General features: G+C 40.0%; 1 protein-coding gene across 1 annotated transcript in view; it reads left to right on the top strand.

Annotated features, from left to right (window-relative positions):
- The window catches only part of TRPM6 (transient receptor potential cation channel subfamily M member 6), a 147,950-nt gene extending 132,076 nt beyond the window's left edge, over positions 1 to 15,874 (top strand). Inside the window, exons 39-41 of the mRNA XM_047769235.1 lie at positions 5,385 to 5,436; positions 11,666 to 11,772; positions 15,016 to 15,874. Of these exons, the coding sequence (XP_047625191.1) occupies positions 5,385 to 5,436; positions 11,666 to 11,772; positions 15,016 to 15,158 (302 nt within the window). The 3' untranslated portion in view covers positions 15,159 to 15,874. The remainder of the gene's footprint in view (positions 1 to 5,384; positions 5,437 to 11,665; positions 11,773 to 15,015) is intronic.
- The last annotated feature ends 665 nt before the right edge of the window (positions 15,875 to 16,539 follow it).

Genomic DNA, 16,539 nt, shown 5'->3' with positions numbered 1-16,539 from the left:
AAAAGCAAACAAAAAAACAACCAAAGAAAAACTTTAAGGAATTAATGATGACTCTTCAGTGTGTTTTGTATTCCACTTGAATAGGTTTTTGTTTAATGATGTTTATGTTTGGGGATTTTTATGTCTCTTAGTAATCCAAAGTGACATTAAACAGAACAAACACTGTGTTGATAGTCTTGGGGGGAAAAGGAATTAACTTTATTTTTTTTTACTGGGCAATTATGTGAATTGCAGAAATAGGCCACTCCACATAAACTATGTCAAAACATTGACCTTCAAAGGAGGGAAGAGTGGACTTCAGAGAATGAGCACAAAGAGACTGAGATACTTATCAGAGAGTTTTGCCCCTCGGTTAGCCCTGAATTTGTGGAACAAGTGAATCCTAGAATAGTAATTACAAGCTGTCCTATTACTACTGTTACTAGCTAACATTTACTAAGTAGTTATTTTGTGCCAGGCACTTGGCTGAAGACTTATGTAAATTATCATGTTTAATAATCCAAACCAGGTTGGAAAGGAAAAATGGGAGAATATAATGTATTCTTAAAATGTTGTAATAGTTTTCAGTTCAGTTGTGTTTTGTTTAATTGATTAGTGTTTCTAGTCTTTGGAGAGATGATGTGCATCATCTGGGCGGCAGAGAGTGGAGATGAAAGGCCGCGGTTAGGAGAAGCTCTGAAGTCGCAGTGCCAGGGTCTGACTCCTGGCTCCACCATGAATTAGCTGCATGACCAGGGGGCAGCCACCTTGAGTCCCACTTCCCTCACTGGTAATTAGGGTAAATACTATTATGTGCTTAACTCAGAGTTGTTAAGGGGCTGGAATGAGGCAAGTTCCCCACACAGTGAATGTTATTGTTGTTCTTAGTGTTAATCTCTGTGTGGCTTGTTAAAATGGAAATTCATTTTCAGTTGTGGGTAGGTCACTCTTAGCTGTGGGGCCCTGGTGGAACTTCAGGGAGACCCGAGCTTAGGCTTCTGTAGAGTAAAGCCCTGACCAGCTTGTGGGGCTCCTTATCCCCCTTGAGGGAAAGAAGGAATGAGAAACACTCTAGCCGTTTATGCTTTTAGTTTCTTCTCTCTCCTTTCTTCCAGGAGAGTGCCAGTCATTAAACAGGGAGCTGCCACATCAGGCCAGGAAGCTAAACTCTAAGGAGAGGCTTGACTGATTTCTGATCATTTGTAATTATACTGCAGGCTCCTAGTCTCTCTCCACTTAAAAATGCCACACCTGAGAGCCTGAATCATCATCACCATTACATGTAAAATGCAATGTTTAATTTCCAGCATTGGGAATGAAAAACAATTGTACTTCAAGATCTCTGGCATGTGTTTTTTATTTTTGTTTTTGTTTTTGTTTTTTTTTTGCCTTTGAGGGCCATACACTCAGCATATGGGAAGTTCCCAGGCTAGGGGTCAAATCAAAGCTGCTGGCCTACACTACAGCCACAACAATGCTGGATCTGAGCTGCGTTTGTGACCTACATCACAGCTCAAGGCAATGCCAGATCTTTAACCTACTGAGCGAGGCCAGGGATTGAGCCTGTGTCCTCAGTCATTACCACTGAGCCACAGTGGGAACTGGGGAACTCCTGTTTTTTTTTTTTTTTTCTATATTTTCCAAAGAACTTTTGGAGATATTTGGGAAACTGCTTTGTTGATTTAAAAAATAAGTCCAAATTAGCCTCAGCATCATCATGATGCATGGTGCTGCTAGAGGGAATCTTCTTTCTACAGAGGTAGAAGTTCACTGATGCATCCCAAGGTGATTGGGATCAGAATGTAAGTCTCTGAGTGTCTCATAAGGGCATGTATTCCCTGAAACATGTGCGTTTACTCTGTTTCACACCAGTAGAGAAATGAAACTGGAATTTTTAGATCTTAAAATATCTTGCTTTCTAAATATCTGAGTATGTAGATAGAATGGGCACCAATGCTAAAGTTTGCCAATTGGGTGAGTCTGTGTAGCTGAGAGAGGCAGGGGTGTAGGGGTAGTGGGTGTGGTGGTGCAGCATGAGTTCTTCTCTGAGCTGCTTCATGGTTTTTTGGGTTTTTTTTTGGCTATGCTCATAGCATGTGGAAGTTCCAGGACCGGGGCCTGAACTGAACCTGCAGGAGTGACAATGCTGGCTCTTTAACTGTTAGGCCACCAGGGACCACCTGCTTTCTGTTTCTCACTCACTGGGATGCCTCTTTTGCCATTTGAGGGCCCCAGATTATGTTTTAAGTAGTTAAGCTTTGAGCTGTCAGATTGGGTTTAGGGATGTAAAGTTTGTGGATACTCTAACAGGTGGTCCTCTTCATTAGGGAACAGTACTTTAGGGAAGTGAGATCATCAGAACATGACTTTACCAGTGGTTAAAAGAATAGAATTTTACTTCGCAAGAGCTTTTTTTTTTTTTTTTTTTTTTTTCCTTTTTAGGGACACACCTGCAGCATATGGAAGTCCCTGGGCTAGGGGTTCAATTGGAACTGCAGCTGCCAGGCTACACCACAGCAACACCAGATCTGAGATGTATCTGTGACCTTTGCTGCAGCTTGTGGCGATGCTGGATCCTTAACCCACTGAACAAGGCCAGGGATGGAACCCGCATCCTCATGAATACTAGTCAGGTTCTTAACCCACTGAGCCACAGTGGGAATTCCTTCACAAGAGCTCTTGATAGAACAGACAATAAAAATACCATTTTGACATGGTCAGACATTTTGCTAAGAAATTTGTGTATACTAGTTCATGTAATTTGCTCAGACACCCTGTAGGATAAAGCCCAGAATTATTCACACTTTCAGGTATAAAACTGAGATTCAGAGAGAAAAAAAAACAGGTCCCACAATTGGAGATTAATGGGCCCTGAGTCAGACCCAGATTCTTTGACTCGTACCCATTCTCACAAGCTACAAGACTGAAAGTATGCAGGAGCTGATGTGATTTGGATAGACTTTTTTCCCCTTATAAAACTTCCTTTCCCCCAATTCATTAGGTACTGTGTGTATTCCCAGTTTAGTGTACAGTGTACTCAGATATAAGCCCAAAGCTTTCATCATTGCTAGGAATTGCAGGCATAAAGTCAGGTCTGAGCTTAAATGTGTAAAGGGTTTGAAGCCATTAATCTCTCTCTTGGTGATGCATGGGCTATCTGCTTGTTGCTCAGTTTATTTACTACTTGGTGCTATTTATTTACTACATAGTTAAGCATAGTTATTCTGTGTATTTACTACATGTTTACTGTATAGTTAAGGTCCCGTTAGGCTGTTCTTTCTTATATCTGTAATGAGAAAAGCATAAAGAGCCCAGCCTCTTCCTATGACTTTTTCTTTAAAAAGCAAAGCACATTTGGCACACTTCCCTTTGAGCCTGTGTTTCAGCCTTATTTTCCCTTTCCCTATTCAAAACCAGTGTACAAAGAGATTCTAAGCCAAGGGTTCTTAAAAAGTCCCTGGATAGAATTCAGAGAGTCTGTGAACTTTGATGAAAAACAATTAAAATTACCTTTATTTTACTAACTCAGAGCTGAAATTCATCTTCTCCTTCCATTATAATGGAGGCAACAAACCACAGTATTTTTAGCAGTACCTGTGACTGTTGGCAATTACTGATATTAACATGGCATCTTACAGTGTTGGAAGATATCTCAAAATACTGGTTATATTTATTACTTGTGGGGTGTTAGAGTGTTATTAGACTCATGCTAGATCCTGTCACTTAATGTACTAATAAAAAAGCTCATGTATTGCAATACAACAGTTTTAAAAATATTCCGATCACTGTTTTTTCAGTATTGTTTTCCCTTGCAATTGTATATATTCAAATTATGCATTTTAAATCATTTTTCTGAGAAGATCCCTTAGCTTCATGACAGAGAGGGTCATGACACAAAAAAGTTGAAAACCCCTTCTTAAACAGGTTATTTTCCTAAGGAAGTCAGTGTCTTAGGGAAATGGTCTATAAACTGTAAGGGTTACATTTTCTGGTGAAAGGTTTGGCATGTGGTAAAACATACAGACAGTAGTAAAAAAACATTGTTTTTTAAAAATAGTGGTTAGAAAACTTTTTTTAAAAAATAGAAACATGTAATAACATTTTACATTTTCTATGATTTTCAAATATCCCACAAGGCTGGTCTCTTCCTAAACAAGAAAACCAGGGCTGATTAGAGGATGATCTCAGAAATCTTTGGCTTATGAGCATATGGTGCATTCACCTGTCTGATTGGCTTGTCTCTGAAATGCTGCCGTTGAAAATCAATTGCTCTACCACTTGCCTTTTATAGCAGAGAGTCACTTGGGTATTGATCCCTGTTTTGGTAAATGTTACCTTTAAATTACACTTAGTTATCCTTTTATGCTTTGGAGCTGCCTTCTTAAGAAGTAAAATTTATTGAAGAATCACATATGCTTAGGAAAGTGCACACAGCATAAGCATATATCTCAAAGAATTTCCACAGCAGAACATGTGTGTGTAACCAGCACCAAGATCAGGAATGCCTGGTGTTTGTATTCTTCCATTTATCAATACTATATATATAACATTTGATGTGTGTCTTTGATGGAGCAAGATTGTATCTGCAGAACCACATAACACCTTGCACCTTGCTGAGCGCTGGTGGACTCTGTCTAAGCAGACCATGGACCAGGGGGAGGGATACAAGCTTTGGCCCAGCTTGAATCCAGTTATGACCTTTGTGGTCTGTGCAACTTCTGAAAAATTGTTTAATCTCTTCAAACATCAAGTACTCACTGGTAAAATGAGACTGTGAGGATGCTAATGCTTTTCTTTCATGATTGCTGAGAATTAGAGAAAATAAAATTAGGTCATCTAGCATATATGAATGGTGAATGATGGATGCCATTATCAGTAACTGCGAACACATTACAAAAACATTCATGTTTAGCCTAGAAGTTTATAGTGTAATAGAGGGGGTTTAGAGAGACAGCACCTTAACTGAAGTTTTCAAACTTGCCTGGACAATTTTGTTTTTAATTTTTTTTCTTTTCTAAGGCCTCACCACCGGCATACCAAAGTTCCCAGACTAGGGGTTGAATTGGAGATGCAGCTGCCAGCCTATGCCACAGCCATAGCAATGCCAGATCCAAGCCGTATCTGAGATCTACACCACAGCTCACGGCAATGCTGGATCCTTAACCCACTGAGTGAGGCCAAGGATCGAACCCGCATCCTCATGGATACTAGTTGGGTTTGTTAACCACTGAACTACAATGGGAACAATGACAATTTTTAAAGTACAGTTAATTCATGTGATGTTTAATTTAATAAATAGGTTGGGCATAGGTTTAAAGGAAAATTAAAATTTGGTTATTATTTTCTTGAAATTCTGAGAAAATGAAATTCCTCATTTGCTAAATGAATTTTCTTTTCCTTTGGAGGTGTTGGAGAAAATTTGACAGATCCATCTGTTATAAAACCTGAAGACAAACAGTAAGTTAATTTATGATGTTATCATTTTGAAAATTTCATTTTAACACATTGTAGAGGGGTTTTTAAAAATAATTTTAAACATTTATATATTTGCCTAGGTCCCAGAATGGTTTTGAGGCAGCTTTTATCTATATCTCTATCTATGCCTACATCCACATCCAAAAACAATATGATAAAATACAATTAGATATTAAAGATTAGGAAATGGGACCAAGGAGCTCCCATCATGGTTCAGTGGTTAACGAACCCGACTAGTATCCATGAGGACACAGGTTTGAACCCTGGGCTTTCTCAGTGGGTTAAAGATCTGGTGTTGCCATGAGCTATAGTGTAGGTCATAGACATGGCTCGAATCTGTCATTGCTGTGGCTGTGGTGTAGGCTGGTGGCTACAGCTCTGATTTGACCCATAGCCTGGGACCTCCATATGCTGTGGGTACAGCCCTAAAAAGACAAAAAAAAAAAAAAGTAAATGGGAACAAAAAGAAACTAAGGAAATAAAATTAAGTCTGGAGTTGTTAGTACACAAAAATAGAAATTATGTATAAAGACAATGCAGTAGCCATAACTTTGTTGTAAATTTAACTGAGTTTTCTGGTGGTCCAACCACAAGAGAAATATGGTTAAGTTCAGTCTCCATAGGCTTTGACCTGAAAACAATTAATGTCACAGGAGACACACCGTTTCCTTTGTTGGCCTCACAATGGAGTCTTATCATGGGCAGCAGCTTCCATCACATGCTTATAAAATGAAAGCTTAGGTCATAAAATGTGCTATTCAGTAGGAGCAAGTCTATGAGAGGCCAAAACAATGGGGCTTAAATACAGAGCATCGGAATGTTAATTCAGGACTGAAGTTTAAGTTATTTAGAGGGATGAGTCATATGCTTGTCCTGTGAATTCCCATGGGCACTTTATCCCATGAGCAGGCTTTTGGAAGGACTTGGCGGTAGAGGATTTGAGGTGGTATTCTTTTGTTAAAGGTGGACTAGAAAGATGTGATGGTGGTGATGAAGGACAGGTCAATATGGCAGATGACTGGTTCTCAAACTTGGATTTATACCAGATCACCTGAAGATCTTGTGAAATTCAGGTTCTGACTCAGGAGGGCGAGGGAGGGTCTTAAGAGTCTGTAGTTCTAACAGCCTCCCAGGTGATGCTGATGTTATTGATCCGTGGCTCATGCTTTGTGTAGCTAAGGTTTAACACACTGAGAGCATCCAAAAATGTGAGCCTTATTGAACTGATTATATGTAATTCATCTACCACCCTCCCCCACCCCAGACCTTACCCCCAGTTTCTGATTCAGTGGGTTTGGGGTGGGGCAAAATAATGTAACAAATTCCAAGATGATTGTAATCTGCTGGCCTGAAGCTCACCCTTTGAGAACTGCTAGTGTACGTTTCTTAGTTGTCCCAAATAACTCTACTTTGTCCCTGGGTTGTAAAGACATAATAGTATGAATAGGCACATTCCTATGTAATAAAATCTGAAAATTTTGCTTGCCTCCCATAAGATTCATAATGTAAACACTCCATTCTTTAATGCTTTATTCTTTTGCTGAACAATGTAATCTCAGTACCATCTCTAGGTTTATTTGCAAAGAGGCCTAAAAGTGCACTAGCTATTTTTTTGAACTAGCTAGAGGAGATAAAGGTGATCCATATTGCTTCTCTGCATCCAATTCCCATGAGATTTAATGATGGAGTTCATGTTGTAACCCTTGGTTAAATAAGGGTACAGATAAGGGTTATGTTATTTTTCACTTTAGCCAAGCCAAAGTGTCTTTAGCTAAAAATACATATTATTTGGTAGGAATCTTCTACTACAAGTATTTCCTTTATAATTTTTGCAGTGAAAAATTTTGCATAGGTAATGAATCATGTTTATGTATACTCTGTAATTTATTAAATTTTGACCTCAGTATATATATTTAATATGACCTGAATATTTCCAACTTTTAGAATTCTAAGAAGATTATATTATTCTACTTGACAGCTGAATATTTAATTGCATTCTATAGGCCAGTGGGTCTCAATTCCTATTAGGGTCACCTAGGGAACTAAAAAAAAAAAAAAAAAAAAAACGCTGCTCAGGATTAGCATCAAATCAGAATCTCAAAAGATAGGGCCCTGAGGTTTGTATTATTTAAGTTCCTCAGGTGACTCTAATGGGTAATTAAGGTTGGGAGTCTGTGTCTTATGGCAAACTTTATTTTTTTATGATTTGAGAATAGGAACTCTAGAAATTGATATGTTGACATCACTATATCCTGCCTGGTTTTGAGGGGTCACCTAATTTTGGGTACAGTTGTTCTTCATGGGGAAGATAATAAGAAGTACTGTTTTCTTACAATTTGAATTTCTTTTTTTTAAGCTTTTATTTATATATGTATTTTTTTCTACTGTACAGCATGGTGACCCAGTTACATGCATATATTCTTTTTTCTCATATTACATGTTCCATCAAAGTGACTAGACAGAGTTCCCCCTGCTTCCCCATTGGCAACCAGAAGTCTTTTCTCCAAGTCCATGATTTTCTTTTCTGTGGAAAGGTTCCTTTGTGCTGTATATTAGATTCTAGATATAAGTGATATCATATGGTATTTGTCTTTCTCTTTCTATTTCCCTCAGTATGAGAGTCTCTAGTTCCATCCATGTTGCTGCAAATGGCATTATTTTGTTCTTTTTTATGGCTGAGTAGTATTCCATTGTGTATATATACCACATCTTCCTAATCCAATCATCTGTCAGTGGACATTTGGGTTGATTCCATGTCTTGGCTATTGTGAACAGTGCTGCAACGAACATGTGGGTGCATGTGTCTTTTTTAAGGAGAGTTATATCCAGATATATGCCCAAGAGTGGGATTGCTGGGTCATATGGTAGTTCTATGTATAGATTTCTAAGATACCTCCATATTGTTCTCCATAGTGGTTGTACCAGCTTATATTCCCACCAACAGTGCAGGAGGGTTCCCTTTTCTCCACACTCCTTACAGCACTTGTTATTTGTGGACTTATGAGTGATGGCCATTCTGACTGTTGTGAGGTGGTATCTCATGGTAGTTTTGATTTGCATTTCTCTAATAATCAGGGATGTTGAGCATTTTTTCATGTGCTTGTTGGCCATCTGTATATCTTCTTTGGAGAAATGTCTATTCAGGTCTTTTGCCCATTTTTCAATTGGGTTGTTGGCTCTTTTGCTGTTGAGTTGTGTAAGTTGCTTGTGTATTTTAGAGATTAAGCTCTTGTCAGTTGCATCATTTGAAACTATTTTCTCCCATTCTGTAAGTTGTCTTTTTGTTTTCTTTTTGGTTTCCTTTGCTGTGCAAAAGCTTTTCAGTTTGATTAGGTTCCATTGGTTTATTTTTGCTTTTTTTTCTGTTGCCTTGGGAGACTGACCTGAGAAAGCATTTGTAAGGTTGATGTCAGAGAATGTGTTGCCTGAGAACGTGTTGCCTATGTTCTCTTCCAGGAGTTTGATGGTGTCTTCTCTTATATTTAAGTTTCTAAGCCATTTTGAGTTTATTTTTGTACATGGTATGAGGGTGTATTCTAGTTTCATTGATTTGCATGCTGCTGTCTAGGTTTCCCAGCAATACTTTTTGAAAAGACTGTCTTTTTCCCATTTTCTGTTCTTGCCTCCTTTGTCCAAGATTAATTGACCATAGGTGTCTGGGCTTATTTCTGGGTTCTCTATTCTGTTCCATTGGTCTGTATGTCTGCGATTTGAACTTCTTAATTTGAACTAATTGAATTAGTTCAGTTCAAATGCCCTTGTGTGTTAAACCTTTGCAACACAGGTCATGGGTCATGGACCAACAACCTCACCATCACCTGGGAGGTTGTTAGACATGCAGACTCTCAAGATTCCCTAGATCTCCTGAATCAGAATCTGAAGTTTCACAAGATCCTCAAATGACTGGGTATAAATTTAACTTTGAGAAGCAGGTGTGTTCGTATGTTTATTTTTCCCTCAACAACAACTTTGGAAGGAAGCATCTTTCAATCTCAGTTCATAAGTGAGAAAACTGAAGGTCAGTGAAGGTGGTCACTGCCTATGAGGAGAAGGGGTCAGTGTAAGAGAATGATCCTCCACAAAAAGGAAGATTTTTTGTGGTGCAAATTCTGATAATTCTCTAAGACCTGTTGTATCCCAACTTTCCCCAACCTTTTGCCCATGAAGACAAAGTCATTTGCTCTTTTCCCCCAAATCCTCTCTGACCACTTGTTTCCTCAGGTCACTGACCTTCAGTGGATGCTGTCTTAGTGTTATTGGTAGTTTGGGATTGCATATATTTTTTTTAACTTAGTTCCTTGATGGTTTTGAGCATTTGACAAGTATGAAATGATAATAGTGATGAGATGTTCTTTAGTAAATCTCTGTATACATGGTGCTAATTAGCATTTCCTTGAATGTGGAACCAAGCTACCACCTGCTTTCCTGTGCTGTGAAAAGTCTGGAAAACAGTTGTATTTTTTTTTTTTTTTTCCTAAACATGGTTATCGAGACTGCAAGGCTGTCAGCATGCTGTGTGAATGTCTCTACAACCCTCTTTCACTCTCCCCTGCACGGGGAGTGGTCAACCCTCTGATATATACATACTGCAGTAATCTTGATTCTTTTGTCTTTAACAAAACTCTAGAAGGGCATGATTTAGCTTCCAGCTTTTATCTGAGAATCAGTGTTACATTTCTAAGTTGGGAACTTTCATGTTTTTCTGGGAGGAAAGAAATGGCAGTGTGGAATGCAAAAGAGTAAAATATTCCAACGAGGTCACGCTGGAGAGACTATAAAATGAATTTTTCAATTTTAATTAAAATGACACTTTATTTTTTCACTTTATCAGCATCATGGAGTTATGGTACTAAATATTGAGAGATTCTACTTTTTGCCACGTTTGGTTTCACTTTATATAAGTGGTTCCTTACCAGATGGGGTGGAAGAGAGGAATAGTTAACAAGAGGCAGCTTATGCAGCCTGATAAATACCACCAGAATCGTATTTTGTAAGGGCGATTGAGTGACCAGGAAAGTTAATCCTGGGTGTCTGTTCACGTTGTCTTCCCAAGAGATTTCCTCCAACCTACTCGCCTGAGAGCAGAGAAGCCATCTGAGATCAAACTGACATCAGCCCTCATTCTGAGCTTGGCACATCTTCAGAGCAGCTACTGTTATTCTGCCAAAAGGAAGTGGAAATTGAGATAAATGTTTCAATACTCGGATGGAAAAAAGTCCATTTTTACACCACGTCCCTTTTGAAAAACCACATTCCTTATAAGCAAAGTTTATTGTTTCCTTTTGCGATAGTTTGCTTTTCTTTTTTCTTAAGACGTGGTATTTAAGAACGGTAATTGAGTTCAGATTTTAAAATGTGCTCTTTTCCACTCTGCATGTCATTAAAGTAAAATATTAGCTTTCATAAAGTTCCTTTGGAAGTGTTTCTGGCGTGCTCTGTTCCGTGGTGTGTGGTGTGTCAGCTGAAGAATGATGGTCATGTGTGATCTGATAATGGATCAACATTGATCCTAGAATCTGCTAAGGATCTGTTACAATTATAACTTGTTCAAAATGTGCCTAATGTATGCTGATTCTTTGTAATTTTGTCATCTGTGTTTAGTGAATGTATTTTACTTCCACAAAATCATTGTCCCCTGGTTGTCTTGTCTTTTCATGAAGAACCCAGCTGTAGCAATTTGCAAGGTAGAAGCAGCTACTGATAGAGCCAAAAGTGCTGGCTGTAGAGTTTTGTCAGGCATTTGTGTATGAGGATGTCGGTTATTCTCAGAAAAGTATTTGGGTTTGAAACAGCGCACATCAATATTTTTAGAAGGGGTGGCCCAATAGCTAGTTTATTTTACTTTCAACCTTACCTTTCGGGTATTCCAGTGGAACAGTTGGTGATGAATGTCATTCTCTCACCCCATATGCATTAAAAAGGGTCTCACTGTATTTTGTTTTAATGTGGTACATAGAAAATTCACTCTTCTATCAGATTATCGTGGAAAGAAGTTTCACAGTAGGTCTTGGAGTAGGGTACAAAGATTGAAGTGCATTTGAATTTTAAATTTGCAAGCCTGACATTGTTGCTTCCCCAAAGTGCTCTGTTCTTTGTTGGCTCCTTCAAGTTTACTGGGTTACTATGGGATACTGTTCGGTATCTCAGAGAATCCTAGTTGAGCTCCTTTTTCTTAGCTGCGATCTAATTGATATTCTGATATTTCCTCTAGATCAAGAGGAATGGTGTTTGGACCAGCCAATTTAGGGGAAGATGCAATTAGAAACTTCATTGCAAAACATCGTTGCAACTCCTGCTGCCGGAAGCTCAAACTCCCGGGTATGCCCCCAAACAATTCTATTTTTCTCTAAGTAAATCTCTCATTGAACAACATTCATTGTAACCTGGGATAGAGAAGAAAATCTCAATCACATTTTTATCTCATTCGCGGTCGAGGCCTGACTTTCTGACTGCAAATTTTTCAAGTTTCTAAAGGGATTAAAAGGACAGGGATTTACTTCAGGTTCTGCCAAAATGTGATAAAACAACATTGGTCGCAGTACTTGTCACAGTCTCTCGAAAGGAAAAGTTTCCCCTACTTAATTGGGGTAAAATTGGTCTGAGGCAGGTCTCTGTTCCCCGCCTCTCTCCCTTTTGGATCCTATGTGGTGCCCAGAGTATTTCTCCTCTATTCTTATTTACTCATTGGCCACATGGGAGGGTGGGCTGTGAAGGGAAACAACAACTATCAATTAAGGTAGTGCTTTTCACTGTCAAACAAAAAAACAAAACAAAACAAAAAGCAAACCCAAAAAACTCCCACTTTAAACGTACACTGCAAGGTATATTTTTAAAATCTGATTTGATAATATGGCACACTCTGTTTGAAACCAGTATAGTCCACACAGAAAACTATTCCCAACATAAAAGAAAGTGGCTGCAGGTCTGTTGTCCCCCAGATTGGCAGCCCCAGTTCTGATGCCTCTTTTCTTTTTATCTTGGAAGGAGTGCTTTTGTCTCAGCTTGCCACAGTTTTTCTTAGGTTCTTCCACACTTGCCCTTAGAATGGAATTTCACATCTTTTAAGCTCAATAGCCCTTCCAGCCTGATCATAAATAAGAAATGATCATACCCTGATTTGGAAATTTTTTTTTTTTTTTTGTAATTTTTAAAATCTTTTTAGGGCTGTACCCTTGGCATATGGAATTTCCCAGGCTAGGGGTTGAATCAGAGCTGCAAAACTGCTGGCCTACACCATGGCCACAGCAACACCAGATCCGAGCCTCGTCTGCAACCTACGGCACAGTTCGCAGGAACACCGGGTTCTTTAACGCACTGAGCGAGGCCAGGGACTGAACCCGTGTTCCTCATGGAAACTAGTAGGGTCCGTTACCACTGAGCCACAGTGGGAACTCCTGGAGATTGCTAAAAGGTCAAAATCTATTATAGGCTGGGATGGAGTAGGTATAAATTGATAACAAAGAAAGGTAATTTCTAATCTTGTTGGAGTTAGAGTTGGAGTTGCTCTTGTGGGATGACAAATGTAGTAAAAGACTGGGATGTGGAGAAGCTTCCAGTTCTGGGGGGAATGGCTTGTCAGCTGGGGTGGTGGTGGTGAGTGTTCAGGGTGGGAACATCAGACTGGAGCAGAACAGAGAGGTGGGCCGTCCCTGTCATCTTGTAGCTGCCCAGGGCTCCTTCTCACACACCACACACAGAACTCAGCTGCCCCCTGTCCTCTCCTCTTGTCACAAGGAGACCAGAAAAAAGCTGGGGCTGGGCTGAGCAGCAAGGGGCCTATGGGAGGCAGGGTCCCATGATTGCAGCTGGAATCCAGCCCATGAACTGGGTGTCCTCAGGTGCTGACCCTTCCCAGGTCTGATGCATTGTTCCCTGGGCAAGACAGCCTCCCTTCTGAATGACATGGGAACTAGATCTGATGAGCCAGGAGAAAGGGAGACTTGCAGTATAGTTCCCTACTTTCATCCTTGAGACCAGTTGTCTCTTCTCCATGACCAAGGTTGAGATTTTTTCAAAATTTCTTTTTGACCTACCATGACAGATATTGAGTGCTTAATTCAATAATTCCTCCATTTCTAAATCTAATTGCATCCATGAGGACATGAGTTCGATTCCTGGCCTCGCTCAGTGGGTTACGGATCTGGCGTTGCTGTGAGCTGTGGTGTAGGTTGCAGACGCGGCTCAGATCCTGCGTTGCTGTGGTTCTGGTGTAGATTGGAGGCTATAGCTCCGATTCATCCCCTAGCCTGGGAACCTCCATATGCCACTGGTGCAGCCCTAAAAGACAAAAAGACAAAAAAAAAAGTGTCCTCACTTTCTTGAACATTTAGTAATTTGAATATAAAAAGTTTAGTTTGGAAAAATAGATTAGGAGTAATTTTGTTTGATTATGTTTTAGTTTTTTTTTTTTTTTGAAGAGAGGTAGTTTAGGTCAAGAACATAGGAAATATAGGTTGAACTCACATCCCAGGAATGGTGGTTTTTTGTTGTTTTTTTTTTTTAACTACTTTTGTGATCTTGGGCCTCAGTTTGCTCATCTGTACATAGGGAATAATAACACCTATCTCATGAAGTTGGTGTGAGAATTGAAATAATGTATGAATGTGTTCAATAATTATTGGCTATTATTAAACTATAATACTGAGTTCCTCTTGTGGCTCAGTGGGTTAAGAACTTGACTAGTATCCATAAGGACACAGGTTCGGTCCCTGTCCTTGCTCTGTGGGTTAAGGATCCAGCACTGCTGTGAACTGTGGTGTAGGTCACAGGTGCAACTCAGGTCCTGTGTTGCCATGGCTGTGGTATAGGCCGGCTGCTATTTGACCCCTAGTTTGGGAACTTCCATATGCTGCAGGTGAGGCCCTAAAATGACAAAAACAAACAAAAAACAATGGACTGTATTGATTTTTTTGTCCAGATAATCCCCATTTAGCAATACAAATAATACAAGGAATGTATGTTTAAGGTTAACAGATTTAATCAACATAGCACAAAATGGTATCCATCTAAAGCCCACTCTCTTCTACACATTTCTCCCCAAAGGTTACCCTTATTAATGATTTCTTTGGATAACTTCCCTATAAAATTAAAGATTGAAGCTTTGGGAAGCACAGGATCTCATAATTGAAGTTTTCATAGGTGCAGCCATACCTGAGGTACAACTCTCTTGTGGAAACCGACCGCTGACATCTCGGGTCCACCGTTTTGGCTGAACTCCCTGGCTCTGACATCACTTAACAGTGAAAATGCCCTGTTTCCAGCTTGGCTTCACTAACACTGGCTGGATCATGTCTGATAGGGCACCACGTATTAAATCAAGCAACCAAATCTTACCTCCCCTGCCCCAGTGAACACAGCCTAAAACAACACTGGGAAGTTGGAGTCACATATGGGTGTGAGGGTCAGGCATAGTTTGGACATGGTTGAGGGTTTGAGTTTCACATATCAGTGGCTGAAGGAAGCAGAGTCCTCTCTGAGCACTTGTCTCAAAGTCCACTCTGTCTGTATGAACACTATGTTCTGAAAGATTCCCTATAATCATCTTTATTGTCTTCCTTGCAGATTTAAAAAGAAATGACTATTGCCCTGGAAGGATAAATTCTGCCTTTGGACTGGAAATCAAAATAGAACCAGCTGAGGAGACTGAGGAGACTCCAGGAGGGGAAGAGGGTAGTAATCCTCCAGAAGACCTCACACGGTTGTAAAAAAAAAAAAAAGAAAAAAAAGAAAAAGAAAAGGGAGAAGTAAGATGATGACTGCCCTTGCCCTCCCTTCCCTGAACTCTGTTGTAACACAGATGTAACGTTGATTATGTCAGAGTCTCTGCCAGTATGGCCTCACCTGGAGGCCTCCTGGGATGTGCCTGCTGAGCCTCATGTCTCTCTTGCCTAGGGACTCATGTATGATGAACAGGTTCTCCTAGACATTGACCTGTGTGCAGGGTGCTTTGCATGTGTTCATCAGCCTCAAGGTGCACAGGAAGATGCTCGGAAGAATCAGCCAGGAGTTCTCTTCCTTCATACCTCACTGTGTTAGCTGGTCATTTAGAGAACCCTTGCATCAGAGACACCAAAGAGCCAGGCAGATACATTTAATTTATTTTTCTCACTGCGTGTGCAGACTTTAACCTCCACTGCTAATCATCACCTCACCCACAGATTGTGTATATATATAAACGCAAACAAAGTTTCCTGACCTCCTCCTCTCTCTTTCCAGCCACATAGGGCTTTGAATAGAGACGGAAAGGAGAACAGTGGTGTGAGGGTGTATTTGCACTGACTGGAGCACGCTCCAGCGCAAACTAACCAGTAAAAAGTTAGCATCCTGGTGAAATTTAGATGGTTGGAGGTATTGTCAGTGAATTATATGATACCTGGGCCTGAAAGAGAGGAAAAGGGAAATTTAAAACAAATGCCCTTTCATCCTTTTTCTTTTTTTTTTTCTTTTTCTTTTTTTTTTAAAGGGAACACGGATATACGAAAGGAGAAATTATTTGGAAACGTTTTCCCTTTCTTTAAGCTCAGGGATGCTATTGGTTAGAGATTGATGAAGTTAACTTCTAAAACATTACTCCCCTTTTCAAAGCTGTGTATCTAATATTACAAGCTAAATTACTGTATATCAGGGCCTATTTGGAAAGATGGGGTTTCTGAATGAGAACATGCTTCAAAGGCGTGCTTCACTGCATTACAGAGTTCTGGTGGCTGAAAGAGAACTGGAGTGTATGTTTTAAGTACAGCCTTGAGAACCTCTGATCAGTTTCCAAGGCCTGAAGAAAGGGGCCTGGAAGCCACACTGTATAGCACGTATGTAGAGGGGAGGTCAGTCATCCTTGTTTGGCACTTATCAGAGTCACTCTCCCTCAGAAGGTGCACAGGCTTTTCACACAAGGAGGACTTGGAGGGCTGGGAAATCTCCCCCCTCCCTGCTGCATCCCCTTCCCTCATTGTAAAGTGTCCCAATCTACCAGCAGCAAACCTCCTTGGTTTGAAATTTTCAGGTTATCCATAGCCTTACATTTTCTGGCTTGATTTTTACGTCAACACTCCTGCATTCTTAGCTGGTATTTGGAGGAAATACTGCCCA

Source organism: Phacochoerus africanus, chromosome 2, assembly GCF_016906955.1.
Source record: "Phacochoerus africanus isolate WHEZ1 chromosome 2, ROS_Pafr_v1, whole genome shotgun sequence".
Lineage (NCBI taxonomy): Eukaryota > Metazoa > Chordata > Mammalia > Artiodactyla > Suidae > Phacochoerus > Phacochoerus africanus.
Note: the sequence above shows the minus strand (reverse complement) of the source record. Positions and strands in the feature narration are given on the sequence as shown.